The 23,642-nt window shown below is 40.6% G+C and overlaps 3 protein-coding genes across 3 annotated transcripts in view; 1 reads left to right on the top strand and 2 right to left on the bottom strand.

The window, feature by feature from the left end:
* Positions 1 to 10,753, top strand: part of frem1b (Fras1 related extracellular matrix 1b) — a 37,774-nt gene extending 27,021 nt beyond the window's left edge. Inside the window, exons 24-35 of the mRNA XM_069679894.1 lie at positions 376 to 796; positions 4,172 to 4,373; positions 6,119 to 6,263; positions 7,074 to 7,203; positions 7,290 to 7,362; positions 7,640 to 7,789; positions 7,973 to 8,307; positions 9,076 to 9,120; positions 9,221 to 9,382; positions 9,551 to 9,669; positions 9,785 to 9,870; positions 10,172 to 10,753. Of these exons, the coding sequence (XP_069535995.1) occupies positions 376 to 796; positions 4,172 to 4,373; positions 6,119 to 6,263; positions 7,074 to 7,203; positions 7,290 to 7,362; positions 7,640 to 7,789; positions 7,973 to 8,307; positions 9,076 to 9,120; positions 9,221 to 9,382; positions 9,551 to 9,669; positions 9,785 to 9,870; positions 10,172 to 10,380 (2,077 nt within the window). The 3' untranslated portion in view covers positions 10,381 to 10,753. The remainder of the gene's footprint in view (positions 1 to 375; positions 797 to 4,171; positions 4,374 to 6,118; positions 6,264 to 7,073; positions 7,204 to 7,289; positions 7,363 to 7,639; positions 7,790 to 7,972; positions 8,308 to 9,075; positions 9,121 to 9,220; positions 9,383 to 9,550; positions 9,670 to 9,784; positions 9,871 to 10,171) is intronic.
* A 3,758-nt stretch (positions 10,754 to 14,511) lies between these two features.
* Positions 14,512 to 18,649, bottom strand: LOC138607948 (sterile alpha motif domain-containing protein 9-like). Its single transcript, XM_069680614.1, has one exon. It carries the CDS (start codon positions 18,571 to 18,573, stop codon positions 15,391 to 15,393), a length of 3,183 nt encoding a protein of 1,060 aa, XP_069536715.1. The 5' UTR covers positions 18,574 to 18,649; the 3' UTR covers positions 14,512 to 15,390.
* Positions 18,650 to 19,627: 978 nt separating this feature from the next.
* Positions 19,628 to 20,867, bottom strand: LOC138608027 (uncharacterized). Its single transcript, XM_069680682.1, has 2 exons — positions 20,139 to 20,867; positions 19,628 to 19,930 (listed from the first exon to the last, which is right to left on the bottom strand). The coding sequence occupies exons 1-2, from the start codon at positions 20,865 to 20,867 to the stop codon at positions 19,628 to 19,630; spliced, it is 1,032 nt and encodes a 343-aa protein (XP_069536783.1).
* Positions 20,868 to 23,642: the final 2,775 nt, after the last annotated feature.

Below are 23,642 nucleotides of genomic sequence, written 5' to 3'. Positions count from 1 at the left end.
TCTAATAATGAGAGGGATGTCCTGTTACATCGCTCTTTTCAGAGACACCAGACTCCATTGACAAAACCAATAATTTTACCTCACAGAAGTCAGGAGCTGCTGGTGTAGTACTGGGTCGGATGAGTTAGTCTGTTTGTGTTATTGTGTGTCTTCATCCTCCTCTGTAACAAAAAGGTCTATCTCTGTAGGGATCCTTTCTGTAATGTTGTCACACACTTAATAAAACAGTGCCATGATGTTAATAGTTATTGCTCATGCCACAGTGTTGCACCTAAGGTCGAGGCGCTGCGAGTTCCTTAATCTGGCTCGGAGGACGTGCAGGCGTAATGAGTTTAATCACAGCTCTTTTTCTCACTTTGTTGTTCTTTTTTTCAGTTTTGTCATCACAAACGGAGACTCGTCCCGCAGCGGCACCCTCCACTTCACCATCGAGCACGGCGACCGCATCCCGCCCGCCCTGTACCACAACACGGGGCTGCGGCTGCAGGACGGCTCCACAGAGACCATCACCGCCGAGCAGCTGCAGCTCACCGACCCCGACACCGCCTCTGCCAACCTGAGCTTCATCGTCACACAGCCGCCGCGATACGGGAAACTGCTGCTGAGAGGAGTCCCGCTGTCAGCGCCGCCCAGATTCACCCAGGCCGACGTGGATGAGCTGAACGTGGCGTACAGACACGACCCGAGCAGCCCGGCTGAGATTGACAGGTTCTACTTCCTGCCGACCGACGGGAGCAACAGAGGATACCTGGAGTTTGGACAGCTGAGGGAGGAGCCAGCTATCTTTAACATACAGGTGAGAAACACACAGAACATATTAAGACATGAGCAGGACTCAGACTGTAGTGAGCAGGTGAAACTCAGATGCGTATGACAAAACAAACAGTCTCTGGATGAGATCACAGAGTGCACCGAAAAACATTGTGTACATTGTTTGGTTAACAGACACGACGATTGCAACATTTGACAGCTTTTTCTTCTTCTCCTCCTCCTCCTCCTCCTCCTTCTTCTCCTTCTCCTCCTTCTCCTCCTTCTTCTCCTTCTCCTCCTCCTCCTCCTCCTTTTTCTCCTCGTCCTCTTCCTCCTTCTCTTTCTTCTACTTCTTGTCCTCCTCTTTCTTCTACTTCTACTCCTCCTCCTCCTCCTCCTCCTCCTCATTCTTCTCCTTCTCCTCCTCCTCCTCCTCCTCCTTTTTCTCCTCATCCTCTTCCTCCTTCTCTTTCTTCTACTTCTACTCCTCCTTTTCCTTATTCTTCTCTTTCTCCTTCTTCTTCTACTCCTTCTCCTCTTTCTTCTCCTTTTCCTTCTTCTTCTCTTTCTCCTTCTTCTTCTACTCCTTCTCCTCTTTCTTCTCCTTCTTCTTCTTCTTCTCCTCCTCCTTCTTCTCCTCTGAGGAGAATTATGGACATTTGACGGCAATTATAACATGACTACAGACCAGCTGAATAAAGTTTTACTTGCTCGTGTGGCGCCCTCCTCCCACTTTACAATACACACACTAATGTTATGCAGAAAATATGTGTTATTATTATATTATTGGATTATTATTATTATTAACACACACAAATAAACGAACTGATTGAAGCAGCAGTAGAGCAGCAGCTCCTGTGTTCTGTCAGGTAAAATCAGTGTTTTTATGAATGGAGTCTGGTGTGTTTGCAGAGAGCGATGTAACGTCTGTGTGTGGTTAAAACAATCATCTTCCTCTGTAACAAAAAGGTCTATCTCTGTAGGGATCCTTTCTGTCATGTTGTCACACACTTAGAATAACAATCTGAGCCTGTCAGTGGAAACAACAAGAACTTTTAGTGGACGACCTTTGACCCATCAAGGATTATGTTGCAGCCATTACAGCCTGTTTCACTGCTGCAGGATGAACACATCTACTGGAGACACTCACACACTGTTTGTTCCTTTTATTCATATAGATCCTAAAATATGTAAAAAGAAAGCTCTAGATTTAAAAGCACTGGACTCCATTATAAATAAAATGGGGCCTGAGATGTCTCTGTTGGGCGCAGCAGCTGAAGTGGTTGTTGGCGAGCACTGATGGATGTTGTTGTTGTTGGTCGACTCTCAGGTGGGAGACTGAAGTACACAGATAAATATTTGAAGCAGAGAGCAGCAGGTGAGCCAAGACATCCGCTACCCTCCCTCCCATCGCATGTTACCTGCTCACACACACACACACACACACACACACACACAGAGGCAGCCAGGTGGCTAACACGCTGGCCGGACCGACCGTCCTGAGCCTCTGAGAGACCGGAGGCTGCTTGTGATTGGATGATATGTTTGGTTCTGTGTGTGTGAGAGAGTATTTTGTGCTGTGTGTGTTCATGTGTGTGTGGAGGGATTGTGGTGTAAGTGTGTGTGTGAGTATTCAAGGGCTTCATGAATATTTGAAGCACACACACCTTCATAACTATGGGGATCAAACAGCTTTTTACAGTCACTAAAATCGGAGAAGAAGAAACAGAAATCTGGTTATTTCTGCTTCAAACACTCAGACACTACTTAAAGTAAAAAAGACAACAAAACAATTAAAACAGTTTGACTTCTGTTATTTTAAAAGACTGAAGGTCTTAATGTTTGAGTCACAAAAGTATAGATTAGTTACTGATGCATAACACAAATAAACTGATGGAGGCAACCAGCAACTCCCGTGTTCTGTGAGGCTAAATTACTGTTTTTGTCAATGGAGTCTGGTGGCTTTGAGGAGAGCGATGTAACGTCTGTTTACAGTTCGTTTGTTTGTTTAATTGTATTTTACTTTTTTTTTTGTTGTTGGATTTGAGCTAAAAATTTAAAACACCAAAGTCACAATATGAAACAAACTTCCTAGCTAACAATTAAACTAATCAAGGTAGCAGCAGTCCAACAACACCTGTGCTCTGTGAGGTTAAATTACAGTTTTTGTCAATGGAGTCTGGTGGCTTTGAAGAGAGCGATCTAATGTCTGTTTGTGGTTACTAAAAATCATCTTCCTCTTTAACAACTTTACTTTAAAAGTATTTCTACTTCTAATCATCGACATTTTAGGGAAAAAATATTGTACTTTTTATTGCACTACATTTATCTTATCTCAACTTTCAAATTACGTTTTTAACACAGAAAACATATGAAGAGTTCATAAAATATATATATCGTAAACTGAACTACACAGCACTTTCTACACACATTTGTTAGGCTAAAAAAAAAAAAATTAGCTTATAAGGGTTCAAACAACTACAGCTCAAACGAGTCACTGATTTAGTCTGTCGATTTACAGATAATTAATTGTCAAACAAATGTATTAATTAAAAACTTTCAATGGTTCAGCTTCTAAAATATTTTGGATTTGCTTCATTTTCTTTAAATAGGTTGAACAATTTAATTTATTTGTAATAGTTTAGGTTTGTTTTGAAGGAGTCACTTGTGGGTCATTGTGACAAACACTTCTCTCTATTTTCACTATTTTACAAACCAAATAATCAATCGATTAAAAACACTCAGAAGATAAATCCAGAATGAAAATCATTTTTGGTTGCAGTCGTGTACGAAACAGTTCAAAGAAATGAACCAACTCTAACGGGAAAATCCCACTTCTACATGTCGAGGAATTATAATGTTAAGATAAAATATATTACAGTCGAACAATTTTATACTTTTGATACTTTCACTACATTTTCATGATATTTGCAAACTTTTACCTAAAAGAATATTTTCAACAGGATTTTACTTGTGAGTATTTTTACACTGTCATATAAAACTAATAATATTTGATTTTTATGTTTTAGTATTTTCACATATGAAGCCACAAATATAATAATAAAAGGTATAAAGGTTTAAAAGTTGCTCCATGTGTAACTCTGTGTATCAGCTGATTATTACATATGACAGGAGCGACATCTAGTGGTAGAACACAGAACTGCACCTATTTATATTCCACTTAATGTTTTACCTCCTTCCTGCTTGAAAATTGACACATTAATAGAAACAACCCAGTAAAATTAAAAACATCAGACAAAAGAAGTTAAATCTGCAAATAACTTAATCTTAAAAATAAATTTAGACTAATGAAAAGCATAAAGTACAGGTATTCCTGAAGATGAAGTACAGGTCAGTACGTCATTTTGTATAAAAACTGTCAGCTCTCCTTCCTGTTTTAAAAGTCTCGTGCTGTGTTCAGGTGCATCGCATGGACCGGACACCTCCCAGTCTGACCACCAGGAGGAGTCCCAGCACTGTAGTGGACCTTGGCGGCGGGCGTTACGGCGTCTTCATCACCTCCAAACACCTGCAGGCCTCGGACCCCGACAGCCCAACAGAGGAGCTGGAGTTCTCTGTCATCCGACCACCTCACTTCGGCTACCTGGAGAACGCTCTCACAGGTGAGCCGCGTGTGATTTAGCAAAGGTTTAAAGCTCCATTAATATTTATAATATATGATATAAGCTGATAATAGACACCTCGAACGGCATTATCCCACTTATATTATGGTTACTTATTGAAGGAAAAAAAGACCATGAGGTTTTTTTTTTATGTCTCTTGCAATCAAAATATTAAAGTTCTCTGTTTCACTGCTAACACCTGAGGATCAGACTAATACCCGGAAAGAGGTTCTAATGCAATGGAAACTGTCGGCTATGTTCCCTGTCGGCTGTGTTTACTGTCGGCCATGTTTTTTGCCGGCTGTGTTTCCTCTTGCCAATGTTTGTTGTCGGCCGTGTTTACTGTTCGCCATGTTTGTTGTCGGCTGTGTTTACTGTCCGCCATGTTTGTTGTCGGCCGTGTTTACTGTCCGCCATGTTTGTTGTCGGCCGTGTTTACTGTTCGCCATGTTTGTTGTCGGCCGTGTTTACTGTCAGCCATGTTTGTTGTTGGCTGTGTTTACTGTCCGCCATGTTTGTTGTTGGCTGTGTTTACTGTCCGCCATGTTTGTTGTCGGCCGTGTTTACTGTCCGCCATGTTTGTTGTTGGCTGTGTTTACTGTCCGCCATGTTTGTTGTTGGCTGTGTTTACTGTCCGCCATGTTTGTTGTCGGCCGTGTTTACTGTTCGCCATGTTTGTTGTCGGCCGTGTTTACTGTCAGCCATGTTTGTTGTCGGCCATGTTTACTGTCCGCCATGTTTGTTGTTGGCTGTGTTTACTGTCCGCCATGTTTGTTGTCGGCCGTGTTTACTGTTCGCCATGTTTGTTGTCGGCCGTGTTTACTGTCAGCCATGTTTGTTGTTGGCTGTGTTTACTGTCCGCCATGTTTGTTGTTGGCTGTGTTTACTGTCCGCCATGTTTGTTGTTGGCTGTGTTTACTGTCCGCCATGTTTGTTGTCGGCCGTGTTTACTGTCCGCCATGTTTGTTGTTGGCTGTGTTTACTGTCCGCCACGTTTGTTGTCGGCTGTGTTTACTGTCCGCCACGTTTGTTGTTGGCTGTGTTTACTGTCCGCCATGTTTGTTGTCGGCCGTGTTTACTGTCCGCCATGTTTGTTGTTGGCTGTGTTTACTGTCTGCCATGTTTGTTGTTGGCTGTATTTACTGTCCGCCATGTTTGTTGTTGGCCGTGTCTACTGTCCGCCATGTTTGTTGTCGGCCGTGTTTACTGTCCGCCATGTTTGTTGTTGGCCGTGTCTACTGTCCGCCATGTTTGTTGTCGGCCGTGTTTACTGTCCGCCATGTTTGTTGTTGGCCGTGTCTACTGTCCGCCATGTTTGGTTGTCGGCCGTGTTTACTGTCAGCCATGTTTGTTGTCGGCTGTGTTTACTGTCCGCCATGTTTGTTGTCAGCCATGTTTACTGTCAGCCATGTTTGTTGTCAGCTGAGTTTGCTGTGGTTCATGTTTTCTGTCTTATCGTCGGCCATGTTTACTCTCTGAAGCAGAGAGTTGAGCAGTGAATGGGATGTGAGATGATGCTGATGTGACCCACAGTATCAGTAAGGGGCAGTGCACTTCCTGCAGCTTGTGTGTTACAGGTGCCATCCTGTGGTAATCAGAGGAACTGCAGGACTACATGTAATGTGTGAATAACTAAAGTTCCTCTCTTTTCTTATCAGTTTGTCTCTCTTTATTTGTCTTAAAAGTTTTCATAATCTCAAAGATAATTATATCGTCTTAGACTGACACTCCTCCTTTCCTGACAGGAGCGTACATCCGAGGTCGTTTCACCCAGCAGGACGTGGACCAGCGTGCCGTCATGTTCGTCCTCCCTGCTGACATGGAGGTGACTGCTGACAGCTTCCAGTTCCGCCTGGTCGACCCGGCAGGAAACACAGCGCTGCCTGAGATGTGGGTTTGTAGAAGTATGAGAGACAAATATAAAACATTTGGATGATTCCATATTTGTTTCTTCTGGTTGAGCTTTTTAGTAGCACTGAAGGGGAATTCTCTAGCATACAAATATTTCTTATATTTTATAGTGTTTGTCAGCTTTGTTTCAACTGTTTGTTTCCTGTTTCCACATGATGACTACTCAGGTACTTCGGTAAAAGGGTAAAAGAGGGTATAAGAGTAACCCACGTTAATGTCCAAATAATGAAAAGGGAGGTGAATTCGGACAAAGAATTTTTATTAGATAAAACCTGCAAAACCTTTCAGCTAGTGCTAAAAAAAGACGAGATTTTAATTAGAAAGTTATCCTATCTTAAATGTTTCCAACACATAAGTGTCTAATGTCAAGTTTGGTAAAGTTGCCAGCTTGGTCAACTCTATAATTAAGAGTTATGTCAAGGTGTCTTAAGGTTAATTAATTACCATTTATGATGATATATTGGTTTAATTCGCTCCTCATTTCCAAAGTTATCCCGGCTTTTCACAAAGAGCCATGCCAACCTCTGTTTTACACATAAGAAGGGCTCAGTGTGAGATTTAAGCTGCCTACATTGGAAATATTTCAGCTGGTGCTACTCCTACAAAAGGTAGTATTGTTTAAACAAGTATCATGCAAACTAGACTACATCTGAACCTCGATGAACCTGTCGAATCTAACAACCCAGTCGTCTTCACTCGTCTTCAGGATGACTTTTCACCTGAGAAATACTTCCAAACTACTCGTGTTGTGTTCAGCTTCTGAACGATTCAGCTGATTGTCTCCTGCAGACTGGATCTGTCCTGGTCTCGGGTGGAGCTGTCGGCGACCTGCTACAGAACCTGTGAGACGGCGGGGACGCTTCAGATTCAGATCCAACGCAGTGGGAAGAGCGCCGACCCGGCGTACGTCGCTATCCAGGTACCTCCTCTCCAGACTGTGTTACTGTTGGTTCTTAAAAGTGAAGATTATTATCATTATAAAGTATTTATTTTATGTTTGCACAGGTGGAGGAAGGATCGGCCAAACCGGGCAGAGATTTCACTCACAGCACAGCTGGTCTCATCCAGTTTGACCCAGGTCTGAACTCTGTTTAGCTTTATTTTGAAAAGACACGGTCAGGAAGTCTTCATTTCTTAAAAAATAATAGCTACAAACACTGAGAATAAAAAGAAACACTCTCCTGCAATAAATTAAAGTCAGGTCAAAGGTCTTGCTCAAGTCAACTACAAGTCCCAGAAAGCATTGCTGTAAGAAAAAAACAGCCAGAGAGCTTCAGATGCTGCAGACCTTTTTAGAACTCCTTCGATGAATTCATTATTGTTATTTCCTTTCTGTGTCTCCGTTTCCGGTTTAGGAGTCAGTGTGAAAACCTGGAACATTCACCTGATAGACGACGGTCTGGAGGAAAACCACGAGACCTTCACTGTCACTCTGAAAAATCCGAAAAACAGCGTCCTGGGTCAGAGGACGTCTGCCAGTGTCGAGATCATTGACCCCAGAGGAGGTAAAAAATAATCTCCTAAACGCCTGACTGTTAACGGTTCTGTAAAGATTTATTCTGTCCCCTCAGTTTTCTGAATGTCACGTGGAAAAAATATTTATGATAGATTTCACTGTTTCTTTCTTCTGCATTCAGCACCTTTTTCTTTGGGGAGTTAAATGAAGTACTCTCTCTTTTGTGTTTCAGGAAGGTGCGATCCAGACGACCTTAGGGTGGAGGACGACGAGAAACGACTCCCAGCTCTTCCTCCTCCTCCTCGCCTCCCCGACCCCCCCAGGGCGGAGGAGGAGGAGGACCCCGTCACGGACATTGAGGCGGAGCTGCTGTGGGAGAACCAGCCTCACCCTCCCAGAGGTGACGTCCCAAACCGGCGGCCCTACCTGGACTACACGGAGGGAGAGCCACAGGACCAGGCAGCCCCCAGCTACAGCCACATCCACCACCACAGCAGGCAGCTGCCTGGGACCAGCACTGGGAGCACTGGGAGCACTGGACACAGGGTCAGACATGAAGGATTAAAGGTGAGTGTTTTCATCACCTGATCATTTACTTTAAGTGCCTCCTTCGGATGTTGTTGCGTTTACAGATCTCAGGTATTAACCAAAAATGTTTTCTTTTTATATCATGGTCCAATTCTTAAAGGGGCCATTTCTTTTAAATGGATAATCGATATTCTTCATGGGTTTCACATGTTTGGGTGTTTATTGTTCACAGTGAAAAAGTGAAAACTGCATATTTCCATGTTTTTCCAGAATTACATTTTTAAAAAGGTCGCCTCAGAAATGAACAGCTGCAGGTTTCTGTGCAGAACCTTGCTTTGGCTGAAATCAACCAATCGTCATTCACCAGGATTCACTGTCATTCACCTCAGGCGTTCATCTTCTTGCAGTAGCTTGTAATCAAGTCGCTGTCGATCCTAGAGCAGCCATGTTTTCTACAACTTTGGAGTGACAGTGCAGCGCGGCATCGCCCACGTGGGATCGCACACAGGGAGGGGCTATGTGGTCAATCCAAATACTGCCAGCCAATTGTGGCTAAGGTGTCACATTTGAAACGGCTTGTTGGTCTCAGGAGGCGGTAGAGCCCTGAAAAAGAATTCAATTAAAATATGTATACAGTTTTTGAAACGAAACAAACTTCACCAACGTGAATCGATTGAGTGCATAGCTAAAATATGTCCCCTTCAAAGTCCTCTCTCAAAGATTTATTTAGACGTATTTCAGACTCCATGCTGTTTTATATATACCTCTGCATACAGCTGATATGTTTCACCTCTTCTTTCTGTTCAGGTCCATCTGTCAGGAGAGAGGAGGTCTGAGGAGAAGGTCTGGACGGTAAGACTCACTGTCAGTGTATCTATGGTTATACACACACACACACACACACACACACACACACACACACTATATTAATCAGGTGCTCCTCCTGCATCAGTTCCACAGTCTGACTCCTCTCCGGCTGGAGGAGCTGAAGCCGGGTGATGCCGGGTGGAGTCAAAGGCCTCACAGTCGCCTCCTGCAGGAGCTCCCGATTGGAGACCCTCCTCAGATGGATCATCCAGAACCCAGACACCCACCAGAGCTACGCCAGCGGAAGGTACACACACACACGGAGATATATTTGTGCTACTAGAACTCGACTGTTCTTTGTGTAGTGTTTCCCCCTCATATTCTTACTCATATTTACAGATAAATATTGAGGTATAGTTTTATTGATTATTTTTAAATGTTGTCTTGGTCCCGATAACTGTCTTTGTGTCCTCAGACGGGGAAGTCTGTCACCAGCTCGTGTCCTGACGGTTGGACTCACTACAGGAGGCGCTGCTACGTCGTCAGCTCGTCTGTGGCCAGCTGGGGGAGCGCAGAGAGGACCTGCTCGCTGCTGTAAATCACACAAAAACACACTTTGTTTTTTATCTTCATACCTCAGTGTAAAGTATAACTCATAGACATGATATAAGAACTGGACGCAACCTCTCATACTAACATCTGTGTTCAGGTTTAACAGCAGCCTGACCAGCGTGCGCTCCAGGAGAGACATGACCTGGCTGTGGAAGTTTGCAGGGAGGAAGCCTTTTTGGATCGGTGAGTGGCTGAACGGCCATGTGACAGATCTGACTGAACATGCTGCTGGCAGCTGTTTTGTTTTCTTATAGTGTCAGGTCCTTTAACACAGCTTCTCACTGTAAATCAACTTATTCAATATATTTGTCTGCTGTTCAGAAAGAACAGTCCCTGGGCGACTTGAAGCTCTGCAGTTTGGATCGTTCTTTTCACATTTGTATAAAACAAGCTCGATAGAAGAAAGAAAGACCTGCCTGTCTGTTACAGGGTACACCTGCACACTGCTCAGTAGATGTTGGTAACTCCTCTTCATGTTTCTCAGGTCTGTCTGGAGGCCCAGGTCGCTGGATGTGGGCTGACGGTCGCTCAGTGTCCTTCTCCAGACTGAAGGGGGTGCCACCGGGTCGAAGCGAGTCTGACGTGGGCTCAGACTGTGTCCTGGTTGAAAACCCCAGAAGCTGGATCTCCACGAGCTGCTCCCCTGAAACGCAGCACACGTTCATCTGTTCGTCCCCGGCTCACACTCACTGAGAGACACTCTGCGTATTTCCTGCTACCGGTCACAACGACCTCTGTGAACATGTTACACTCATATTTAATGACACGCAATGATGCTGCTCTGTACATTAGTTTTCATATTTTTGTCATAATAAAGATTGCTGCACAATCCGAATGTGACTCTTTATTCACACACTGTACTTATAAAAAGCACAGGGTGCATTTACTGCTTCTTTTACTTTTAACACTTTGACATTTTTAATTCTCTACAGTTTCTTGATTATACTTCATATAATACTAATACTTTATATACTAAAACCTTTTTTCAATGAAGGACTTTTACTCGTAACAGAACAATGTTAAAGTGTGGTATTATGTGCTTCTTTTACTGAACCCTAACCCTGAACCCTACCTTTTTGTCTTATTTTAACACTTTCTAGTTGTTTCTTTCTTTGGGATCAAAATAAATTTTTTCTTTATAGCTGAAAAGTTTTGTTCTCCTTAATAATTCTTTCATGTGTAAGTCATCATGTCCAAGGTAGTACATCTAATTGTTGAAATAAATTAATTTGCATTGACATGGATTTCCTGTAATGTCTGCGAGGTACACAAATAAATTCAGGAAGTCCCAGCATTGTAACTTTATTTTGTTTCCGTTGTAAAATAATGCAGTTAACCTACAGTATTTATTTTGTATTGATAGGCCTCATCTTTTTGTTCTTTTCAGGGGCAGAGAACATTTTGGTGGCAATGTCTTTCACACTTAATACATGCATTTTGGTAATTTACAACCTGCAGGTTATTTATTGTGTTTTGCGACATGTATGAGCTGGTGAAATGTATCTTCAGTGCTTAATAGGAGAAAAGGAAACGCTTTTTAATGGAGTATCGTTTTTTAGGCCCTCCTGAATTGTGTCAGCAGAGGGCACCACTACATCACAGATATGAAGACACCTGCAACACTTTCCACAAGTCAATACCTCATATTAAGTCTAACAGCAAGGTACACAAATTGAAGCTCCTAGAGGACAGAAGAATTGTTCCGGGAGTTTGGCTAAAAGAAGCAACTGTTTCAAACCGGGTGAGTAAAATCCTAATAGTTGTATTTAGCTTGTAAAATTAATAATATATATAAATCTTTAAATTACAAGGATAGCTGTAGGACAGTGAACAGTTTACTGGTTATCTGATTTATTGATCTTTTTAAGTTTTTAATGACAGCATTCGCTAACAAGTACAAGGTTAGCAAGCTAGCTTAAAAATAGCACGAGTTAGCTTTGGCACAAAATAGCAGTTAAACCATGGGGTAAGTGTTCATTTTTTGTTATATGACTAATAACAGGTTTTAAATGATGATCAGCACGTTTACACCCAAGTGCGCGTTAATTTGATTTCTTTCTACAAACGGTAATTTTTTGCTGTTAATGACGTGATTTCACGCTTGGTGCAGTTATATCTGCAACAGAATTTTACGGCCGCCATTTTGTTATTTTCCGAGCGCCATAAACATTCGTCTTTATCTCCTTTAAAGACACTTGAAGCAGTATCTGTAAGTACTTCATCAGCTTTTTACCTTTTGTGAATGCCTTTTTGTTTCCCATGGACTTACTGTATTATATTTAATGAAACAAATGTAATATTTCTAAGTAAGCTAGGTTGATAGCCAAGGCATACACTAAACAGTCTGTTCATCACTGCATTAAATGTCCATCAGTTAGAAAGGCACAGCAATTTAACAAAAGGTATTGGTTCTCTTTTATTTTATATTCCCTCTTGTTAAAGCGTTATTTGTAAGTACATTTAAAGAAGTACTCAAGCCATGGCAGCTATGGAAACTCGTTACTTTTGAGCTGAATTAGCCTGTTTTGTTAAACTATCAACTTTAAGATCAGATACTAGCCTGAATTAGCTAGAATAGGTTGTCTGTGCAGTTTCATTCTAGTTAACTGCAAATAGTCCCTGTTTTCTTCATTGTTGTAATGTTATGAGTGATTTCTCTGCTGCAGGTCCTCAGTTTGTCAAGCTGGATTTTACGCACGCCATTTTGTCAGATAAACACAGACAATATTTGTAAGTATTTAACTATTATTACTAGGATTTGGCTGTATTCAGTGGTATGTTGAGTGTTATTTATTTGATTAGCCTACTTGAACAGATGCTAGCTAGGATTTAAAACACAGATATATCCGTGGGATAAAAGTAATAGTAACTGTAATAAAATGTATAACCTAGTTATTCTAGCTGGTTGCAGTTTAAAGATTAGCCAAGTTTGATTATAATTGTCAGTTTTCAAATAAAGATGATTATTGATAATGCAAGTCATGTTCTGACTGTTACACCTTAAGGATCGGTAATGCTTGGATTTTTTTAATCTGCCATTATATGAGAACACATGACTCACTCTAAATAATCATTTGACTTTCATCCCATTTTTACGTCTCATCGTTTTATAAAAGGTTCTCTGTAATGATGCATAATACCAAACAGCTGCCATTCACCATCCTATACGCTACACTTTTTGCTAGCTGTACGTTGCAAATCAAATCTCAAAAAAACACTGTAGGCCACAACAGACAGTTGATAAGTTGCTACAGGAAACAAATATATTTTTGTAGTACCACACTAATATAGCAAGGGCTATGCATGCCATGAATCCATATTTGGACTAAAGAGTCGTTATTATAAAAGGCAGACACAGATTTGTTCAGTGTTTGTCTATACTTGGTATCTACACTGCACATTATGGCTGTAGAATGTGAATACAATGATGGCAGCTAATATCAAAAGTTTGTAAAATATTCTTAAGTGGTTGTTGAACCACAGCAGTTTAAAATATCTTTGTTTGGTCAAATAGTACATTTTCAGGTGCAGCTACGTTACAGTTGATGATCTCATTCGTGACTTGATGATGAATGAAGTGGATTTCCTAAGGCAGATGTTAGTAGGTCAAAGGTCAATACTGTATGTATTAGGGTTTTCCAGTAAACACTGATAATTGCAATCATCACTTGAGAAGTCAAAATTAACTTGGGGGATCCGTAGAAGCACGCTGAACTGCTTAAATGTATAATTCTTTAGATGTAATCACTCAGTGGGTGCTGCCACCTTGTGCATTTGGAACCAGAGTTTGTGCAGTAGGGTTCGGTAAACTTATTAACTTGTCAGAAAAATGAACACTGACGTGTATTTTGATTTTATAGTTTGACCCATGTCCCATCTGTTAACATGGAGAAGGTGGGCTTTATGAGCTATACTGCAGCCAGTCAGCAGGGGGCGCTAGAAAGGGGTTTGGCTTCACTTTTGGCTTCCAGAGAATTTTCAAAATAACCCATGTAGCTAAGATCGCTTGTGTTGTTTACTCTGCGTGCTCCTTTTTATTTATCATTGTGCTGCCAGATTTTAGCAGATAACTTGATGAGTCTGAAGTTCATAATCAATAAAAGTGATTGCAGCAGCTATGAAAACAACAAGTTCTTAATTGCAGTTATCCTTTAAGATTTAAAAACCCTTTAACCAGACAAACATCAACAGCAGCCCAGGAGAGAGATTACACACAAATGTTTATGAGCAGTTGGTTTGTTTCAGGAAGTGGTTTTGTTTGAATAAATTACACTCAGTCACTGAGCCTACACATCCGGGTAGAACAGAAAACTTCACACACAAAATCTTACATCTCTCACCTCTAATTTATGAAAGCACAACAACTAGTGCACAAACTGCTCTGAGAAATTGGCTAAAGTATGACTGCACTGAAAAAGCAAAATGCACAGAGTTAGTGTTCATGTGTAGAGCTGAATCCACAACACATTTTAGCTTTTTCTTGGCTCTTCTCAGATGTCCTTGACATGTAGTCTCTGTCAGGTAAATAAAAAAACAATATATAATCTTAATCTGAGATATTAAACTTAGCTTGAAGTACAGTCAGGCATTTGGTTCTACAGGAAATGTGAACGAGTGCTTCCACTGACTATAACAAAAGGATAGGCAGATAAAATGGATAGTTGAGACAATTTAATGATTTTAAATTGATGATTGTGAAATATGTGAACTTGATTGTGTAACTTGTTTAATAACACACTATAGGGCTGCTGTAGAGTCACAGATTTAATAAAACAAATGTCTATAGTCAAAATTGAATAATGCTAAAAAATCAGGATTCAGGAGAATAGAGAAGATGTTTTTTATTGCGTATATGAATCTTCATATATTTGGAGCTGACAAATTATTTGCTACATTTAAATTCTGATGTCCACTAATGTCACTCACAATATTGTCAGAAGAACAGAAGCTACAGGTCCCATTTTGTTCACCTTTGCTGCTCTTTGTTTCATAATGTTTCAAAGTCAAACAAAATATACAAAAATATCAAGTGCTGGATATTTCTCAACTGGGATGTAAGAGCTTCAGGACTCCATCTCTCTATCAAGAAAGTGAGCAAACATTTGTTAGCAACTGTATAATGATATATTTACCTGCATATAAATAAGAGACAAAACAAAACAACTAAAGTAGATGACAAATGTTGATAAAACATAAAATATCAAAATACATCTTGTCAGTTACGAATTGTCTTAGTGCTTGTATTACACTTAGATGTAAAAATTACTACCTACAATTAACTATGCTTAACTACTGTATTGATATGTACACTCGCAAAATGAATAGGAAACAGTTACAGGTAACAGGTAATGTGCCACATCTGCAACACAAGACCACACACAACACACAAGAACAAATCAAAACAAACAAAAATTCCTCGGAAAATTGCTAACAAATGTTCATAAAAGATTAAACATATGTACGTAAACCACGTGAGTTACATGATAAGAATTTATAAAATGTTAATAAAAGACCAAAAAAACAGTGGAATACATGACATACACTTACAACTAGAGCTACAGGATTGGCATTTGCCCCTGCAATCTTTCTTATTTATCGTTTGCTCTTTCGTTGTGTTTTACATTCCATCACATGAAGTCGCCTATTTTTCAAGCGTTTCCCATCTCAGTGTTTGGGTTGCGCTTCTTTGTACAATTTACTGTCCTAGTTTTCGTACTGGATATCATAAGCAAGGGGTCCATTGATGGCAAAACCAAGGTAGAAAGAAACCTTTTCTGTACTGTGAACAGCATTAACACTACCGATGAGAGCTGGGCGCACAGGGATTTTCAGTTTTCCATAACTGGCAAAGACCTCTCCTTGCTCAATGGTTCCACTGACTCGCTGAAGGCAGCTGATAATCGCTTTGTCTTTAAATATGTCTCCACTCCGCCAGAGTTGTGCCAAAGTTTCACGGCGCATCTTTTTGAAATTCTCATCAAGTTGCGGTTTAGAAACAAGCCTCTTGAGTCCGTCTTCTTTCCCCAAGTAGAGATGGGCAACAGTGCTCCTTTTTCCAAACAATGAAGTCAGGCGCCTATGGGATGCATTTCGAATTGCTTTTACATAAGTTGCAATTTCTGTATTTACCTCAGTCGGACTTGGCCAGAATAACAGCAGAGCCAGGTAGTAAGGGTCGGGGAAGGGATATCCGAGTCCTACATCTTGCAGAATTGTTAAAAGTAGACCAGAGAGGTGGCATGTACTCTTCACATGTTTAGAGTTGGATTTCAGAAGGTTAAGAACTATGTTTGACAGAATGTAATTGATTGTCTCCTTTGTCTTCTGCTTTTTGTTGATAAATTGCTGTTTTTCTTGCAAGAATGCATAGCTTTCTGTGATCCTCTCGATCTTCTCGGCAGGTTTGTCAAAAAAACACTGAAGAATCCCTACAAATGTATCTGCTTGGTTCTTTTCAAGAAACAATCTTTGTTCGTCAACGTCGATTTTCAAATTCAGAGTAGGTTTGTTTTGTCGTTCTTTTTTCATTTCCTCTTGTTCAGTGCAAAAAAGACCAACGTAGGTTTTAAAAAGATTACAGACAGTCCTATGATTCTTTGAGTGGAATTCTGAGTTGCTCCCTTTCATATAGGTATAGAAACAGTTAACACGTTCAAACGTTTCTTTTACTTCAGTTTTCAAATTTTGAAGAAAATTTTCGTGTTCTTTGATGATCTCCTCACATCTGCTGTTGTTCTCATTGTCCTCCTTAAACACACTTGTGATTGGAAATGCTTTTTGGAGGAAACTCAGGAAGCATGTCTTCTTCATTGGATCACTTTTCTCAAAGAATGGCAATCTGCTCAATATCTCAAAGACCAGGAATGCAATTTCCAGCATGCCCACATAGCCCTTAACAGTATATGACTTCCTTGGATAGTCATCCGACTCATCATCAGCAGCTTCCTCCTCAGCTTCTTCCTCTGTATTTGCCAGCTCTTGAGCCCTTTTAAATGCTGAGATAGCATTACTGGCTATTTTGATGTTTTTGTTTAAGTCTTCTGGATTGCAGGATGTCTCCTTCTTTTCTTTGAGAATGTTAGATTTTAAATTACTTTTGTGAATCTCCCCAATTGTGTCAAACATGAATGGGTTTTCATTCATGTTCTTTGCCTTTTCAGCCCATTTCAGGGCCTCTGGGAAGTCATTCTCTTTGATGTACAAATATCTTGCCAGTGCCTGAGGAATAGATACACTTTTTTCAAACCTGGATGAGGCTTTCTCAAAGATTTGTTGAACAGCTTGTCCCACTTCCTCGCTATGAATTTTGCCTATCAGAGGAGAAAACGGTTCTCTCTGTACGCCATCTTTCTTGCGCAGCCTTCCAATCAACATTTGTTGAACTGAGTCCATGAATCTTTGCTTGACAACTCTATCGCTGAAGAACAGATCACAATGTAGAATCGCCATAGTGATATCACTGGCTTTTAAAGAGTAGCTTCTCTCCAACTCTTCTAGACACGCTGATGCTATGGAGTGATGAAGGATTCGGATTCCTTTGTGTCCCCAATTTTCAGATCTCTCTATGATAAGAAGATTTGAGTATGGCTCCATTCTGTCCAGTGCACTTTCCTTTTGCCAGAGAATCATTTTCATCTCAAGAAAATCCTCACAGAGTGAGCGAGAGATTTGAGAGTCTGCCACATAGGTGTTAAGTAATGCTAAGAAGGCAAAAAGTTGAGCCTTCTTTGAGCTGAAGTCAAAGTTCTCCAGTGTGTTGTGAGCAAGATCCTTAATGTACTTTTTGTCAAAGTTGCTCTTCATGATCATGAAACTGTAGAAGTTTTCAGGTTTGTCGTGAGTTTCTTTCAGCTCTTTGAGTTTATTATCAAACTCTTTCTGTTCTTCTGATGTCAGTGAGGCAGTAATGAATTGACTTGGTTTGTGCCGTCTGTATTGCTCCCTTGGGTTATGGGAGCGAACACAGTTAAGGATGATGACTTTACAACTGTGTGCATTATCCTCATTTATGTTGAAGTAAGTCTCTGCAACTTTAGGGATGCAGTTAACAAGTTCATGAGGATTCTCTGTTTCCTTTGAGTCATCCACTAACAGCAAAACTGGACATGGTTTCTTGCTTTCAAGTTTCATTAGTTTAACAACCTGGACAGCAACTTCTGTCTTTGGCAGTGAATTGTCTAACAGCACAGCACATCTGACCTCCTGGCGGAGATCCCACATCACATGCATTGCCAGAGTGGTACCACCACAGCCTGGATGGTGAAACAGATTGAACAGAACACACATGTTTTTTGACTCTCTCAGCTGACACCTGATCATCTTCTTCACCTGTTCGTACTTGTCTCTTTTGACAAATGGTTTCTCTTTGTCTTTGTCACAGAAGAAGAAGTTCCACCATTGGACTTTGCCTCCTCTGTAGAATTCCTCCTCAACTTCAAGTTTTTTGTCCTGAAACTTTTGACTATTTTCTTCATAAATGTTGTCACACTGATTCACACATAAAATGTCCAGATCTGGTAATAAGTCTTCTTCCTTCTGTTTGAGAACAACAAAGCTGGAGTCAGAGGACGGAAGCAGCCTTTCAGATGACTTGTTCAAAGGGTCCACAGCCGTTACTGTTCCATTGACCTCTCTGAGGCTCAGCTCATATATAGATAGTGGGTCAATGTCAAAGTCACACTTATCTTGAATCAGTTCCCTCCATTTCTCATATGTGCTTTTAGATTCACAAATGTGAATGATTATTTCCTCTTCAATGTGTTTCAGGAAAGCCTTGTGTGTGTCAAAGATGGGGTCTTTCTCAGAGTTTACAGGTGAAAGGAGGAGGAATATGATGAGACGTCTTCCAGGGAGGAGAACTTCAGGGTTGCAAATACATGAAACCATTTGCTCTATATCTCTGCAAGATTTCCTCAGCCAGTTCTTATAGTCTAACTCCTTGTTTGAGTCGCTGTCAAGGTCATGTCTGCCATTGCAGAAGACCCAGCTGGTCTGTTTGTAGAGATTTAGCTTCTTTATGACAGAGTCAATCTGTCCTTGATATTCTGAAGGAGTATGAAGATTAGCCCACCTCGAGTCTCTGTAGGAATGACACAGTCCTACTTGAGTATTAGAGTTTGGGTCAAAGTCTAACACACAGAAAAGTTCCAATTTATTCAAGAACTGCAGATACTGCACTTGTTCTGGACTGCTCTTGTTTACAACAACAACTAAGTTGTCATGGTTGTCCAGCGAGTTCCCACCACAAGTTAACAAGTCCTTAAGTTTTCCACCCTGGTTAGCTTCTTTCTTCATGTCTTTAGAAAGGCACTGCTGCTCAGGTTGACCTGTTAGCAGAAATACAAATGTCATTTATGAAATTATGCAAAAGCTCTGTTTTTAGTAAAGTACAAAACAGAACACACCAAGCAGCACAAACAAAATGTTCACTGATGTTATTCGATACTTTTATAATGGTCAGTCAATCCCATTTAAAAACCCAAACCAATTCCATCTCTAAATTCTTTCTGACCTCCTTAATGTGTCTGTGGCTCTACTTCAGATGTACATCTTTAAGAAACCCTCACAAATGTTTTGTTTTATTTTATTTTTTAGAAATGATCCATTGTAGTTATAGTGCATTTGTGTGGTGCTTATTGAGGCATATATTAATCCACATATGCTGTCCATGTGACTATTTGTGGATTTTGTTTTGCACAACAATTAAACTCTATGGCACAGAGGGAAAATGTATATCAGACTTCTGTCAGTTAATTCTATGTAGGATCAATCCATTGTTTCAGTACTTTTGTCTTGGGGATTTGTTAACAACAATAATCTCAAAAATGTATTAAAATGTGTCAGTTTGTGTCGGCAAGACAGGAAACAAAAATACCAAACACAGATTACATGTAAAACATTATCTTGAAATACAGGATGTTATTACATCTTAACTATATGATTACACATTGGTTTTCTTACCGACGTTGTTTTCCAGCTGAAGAGCGAGTTCACTTTGACCGATTTCTCGTAGAATCTCTAATGTGACTCTTAAAGCCTCCTTGCTTTCATAGTGGTCAGTCATTAACTTTGCAGTGTCCATGGTGTCCCTGCCCTCCAGTTTACTCTGAGGAATAGGTTCATACTTGGATTTTGTGTATTGTTTTAGGTAGAAATGAAACCTTTTAAAGTCTTCTTTTAAAAGGTCGTCTAGGGTTTTCTGGATCTCCATAGTTATCTTGGATACTCCTCGTAGGGCTGGGGTCTGCAGGAAGGACCAGAAATATATATTTAGTGTAACATTTGAACTATACTGTAATTACTATTTACATATGGTGTTTACCCTGCAGGATTTTAATGTATTTATGTTCTGTAAAAATGCAATTTGGGATTTAACTATTATGAAAGTCTGTGTCAGCAGGCTTGATACAACGTCATATGTCAAATACATAACACAACATTTTACATTTTACCTCATTGTTCTCTTTCCTCCTGGCCCCTGAGTTCTGTGGCTTTGGATGCTGAGTTTCTTCCTCTGAATCTTTCTTGAGTGGCTGCTGAACCTTTCCAGACTCATTGCCCACCATTCTGCCTGTTTCTGATTCAGTTGTGTTACATGGTTGTGGTTGGTTGGTGGCTACAGTCTGTGCCAGACGGACTTCGGGTTGATTGGTATTTGGAGCTTCTTTCGGTTCAGTGCTGGTATGAGCGATCGGTTGCAGTGTCGGCTCCGGGTTGTTGGTCAACTTACTGAGTTTTGCCAGAATCTTAACAGCTGGACCACTTTTAACTTCCAGGTCCAGAAAATCCTGCTTCTTGAAGCAAACGAGGTAATCTCCAGACACATCTTCCTCTTGGAGCCGTTCTGCATACTTGCTATATACCGTCACATGTTGCAGTAACCACTGGTTCACTTGCTCTTTTGTCCAATGTTCCACGTATGCTGGGAACTGATCACGTTGGGATCCATCTTTCAGACTTTTAAGGTAAGAGATGATTTTGACAGCAGGACCATGTTTTATTCCCAAGTCCAATATATCTGTCTTTGTGAAGGCAACTAAAGAGTCTCCTGACACTTCCTCTTCAACGAATCTGTCTGCACAACTCTCATGTACTTTGACCTCTGTCGTCAGCCACCGGTGGACGTCTTCCTCGGTCCATTTTTCAATTTGAGCTGCTGGCTGAGTTGTTGAGCGTCTCATTTTGGATCAACTGAAATGAAACACTTTAGTGATTGGAATATTTTTCAATAAGGCAAAAATATGGTATTCATTATATTGATCAAAGTAAAAAAACAAACAGATTTATGAAAATGTAAAAAGAGCTGTCACAGTAATGCATTTGAAACAAACAAGCTTGCTGAATAAAAATTAATGAATAAAAAGCATTCACCAAAACATAATAATGCAAACATATTAACCCTCTAGACCCCATAGCGGCCGTGGACGGCCGTACTGCATTTCCCTGTAACGGCCGCGGACAGCCTTTGTAATTAAAGCATTTTAATCATATCAAAAACTAACAATGAAGTTGCTAGCAGTTGTTAAACAGCTGGTCTAGGTTGTTGGCAGTTTTACTAAACCGGAAATCATGTATGTTGTCATTGTCGTTTTTCGAGCATTCTCCTGTCAAAGTTTTGTAGTCCTGAAAATGTCGGATCAGCAGCAGCCTCCGCGGAAACGTCAGCGTCTTTATAATTCAAAGTAGGCAACGCAACTTATTTTCGAAGAGGACCCTGATCTACCATGTAATGTGGAAAGTGATGATGACCTTGTAAGTTGTAATTGATAAGTATAATTATATCTTGCTCAGTAAAGTGACTCACCATCAACTTTGCTATGACGAGGGACTCCGCCGCGGGGGTGAGAGTGCTGCTTTGCGGGGGGCAGAAACAGCGATTACGCTCACCCTGATTGACTGGTTGTTGAAGCGATTTCAATCTTCTTTTGTTCGTGTCATCTGATCATATCCTTACCTGTATACGCTGACTGTACGGGATATTCCTGTTGATAGATGTTGTTTCGATCCGACTTTTCACAGCGCGCGAAAGTTGACAGGGGAAAACAAACATGGGACGCCGAATGTCTTCCATCTGCCAGTATGGATGAATGAACGGCACTACAAACTTCATCTGTACCCTGACTTTAGCTACTTTATGGGATATACCTGATGATAGATGTTGTTTTGTTTGTTAGATCAGAGCGATCAGACTTTTCACAGCTCGGGTGAAAGTTGACAGGGGAAAACAAACACGGGATGGCGGGTGTTCCAGTATGCTGCTCCCTGGGCATGTAGGGGAGACCGGGGACAACTGTCACATTTTTCTCAATTTCCTTCATAACTCACTGTTTAATTGAAATACACTTGTCTCTTTTAATACAAGATACATATAGATGTGCACAACTTAATAAAGCTATCAATATATTTAAACCAATAAGCATAAGAATATTTTATTCAATTTAATAAATGAAGTCTGGCATTTCTTCTATTCAGTGAACTTAGTATGAACTTACTATTTACATATTATGTACATATTAGATGTCTTTCTAAGACCAGTTGGTTCACTTGAAGATTTCAAAATACATTTTTATACAGATATTTATAGTTATTGGTTGTTGTTTTTGTTGTTTTTTCAAAAAGTAATTTATTAAACCGATTTTTACAAAATAGACAATAATCCGTTTGGCATATATTTGGTATCATTTTATATATATATATTTTTATATTATATATATATTTTTTTCCCATCATTTTCCACCTCGCGCCCGTTTTGCTTTAGCAACGCCGGAGCGCTATTTAAAAACACACACTGGGGCGGCTTTACGCCAGAATTGCGTGGTCCCATGTAGAATGACAAAGGGGGCATAAGGACGGAGGTTCATTACTGCTTTCTGTGTTGGAAATGAAGCCAATGCGGCAGTGCAAGAAACTACAGTTCCTGAAGTGGCCACTTGAGGCTCCAGAAAACAAGAAATAACATTACAGCAGGTGGGAAAATGACAAGCTTATAGCTAGCTTTACTGTTCAAGATAACTGTATGGGGGGTGAATTTTATGTATAACACACCCGTTTTCATTTTATTAAACCTTAAATCATAGGGGCCGGGCCACTTGAGTGACAGGTGGATCCTCAACACAGACACAGAACTTAACTTCACCTGTTTGTGTTGTTGGAGCCTATTGGGGATTTTTTTCATTCAAAATTGTGACAAATAATCTGTCTCTCTCTCTCTGTGGGATTTATGGAACTTTCTGGCCGTGCAAGAAGTCTGAGCTCCAGCTTTTCAGTGAATTAAATGCTATTATTATTGTATTGATATATTGTTAGCACTAAGTAGCAGGTATACTGTGCTCGCTTTAGCTGCTTGTTAGCCTGTGCAGTGTTTATCAAACATTTATTTAATCGTCGGCCAGTAAATAGGAGTCAGAAGTTGTCTTTTTCCCAGAGAGATTACAGCGGACCGTAGTGATGAGAAGACCGTTTTTTTTCCGTTTCCCGTTTCCCGTTACGTGTCGTTCACTCGCCGCAACTTCTTTAGTCTGATAAATAAACACCTGCTGTCAGTCACTGTCACAAACAGAATCTCCTCTGTGGGGAACACAAAGTTAAACTAGCTTATTCATTATTTATACAGTCTATGGCTAATAACTGCTAGCTACGCTGAGAAGCATATAGCCTAGCTTCTTCGCCATAGCTGGCCTGGTAGCTTCGAGCTAAATGGGCATTTCAGCAACAAAGATTAATGTGGCCCGCCCATAGTCCTCAGTTATAGGCTTCAGCTTGTTCGCACTCCGCTTCTGGATTAGCCGGCTCTGGCATTTCCAATATGGCAACCCCCAGCGCCTGCGCAATTCGGGCTTCAAAATGCTTCTTCAGAAACCAATGGGTGACGTCACTGAGACTACGTCCATTATTTGTACAGTCTAGGGTGTGAATGGGTGAATGTGACATGTAGTGTAAAAGACTAGAAAAGCACT

This window comes from Semicossyphus pulcher, unplaced genomic scaffold, assembly GCF_022749685.1.
Source record: "Semicossyphus pulcher isolate SPU_LCO1_2020_fin unplaced genomic scaffold, fSemPul1.0.p SCAF_4, whole genome shotgun sequence".
Taxonomy (NCBI): domain Eukaryota; kingdom Metazoa; phylum Chordata; class Actinopteri; order Labriformes; family Labridae; genus Semicossyphus; species Semicossyphus pulcher.
Note: the sequence above shows the minus strand (reverse complement) of the source record. Positions and strands in the feature narration are given on the sequence as shown.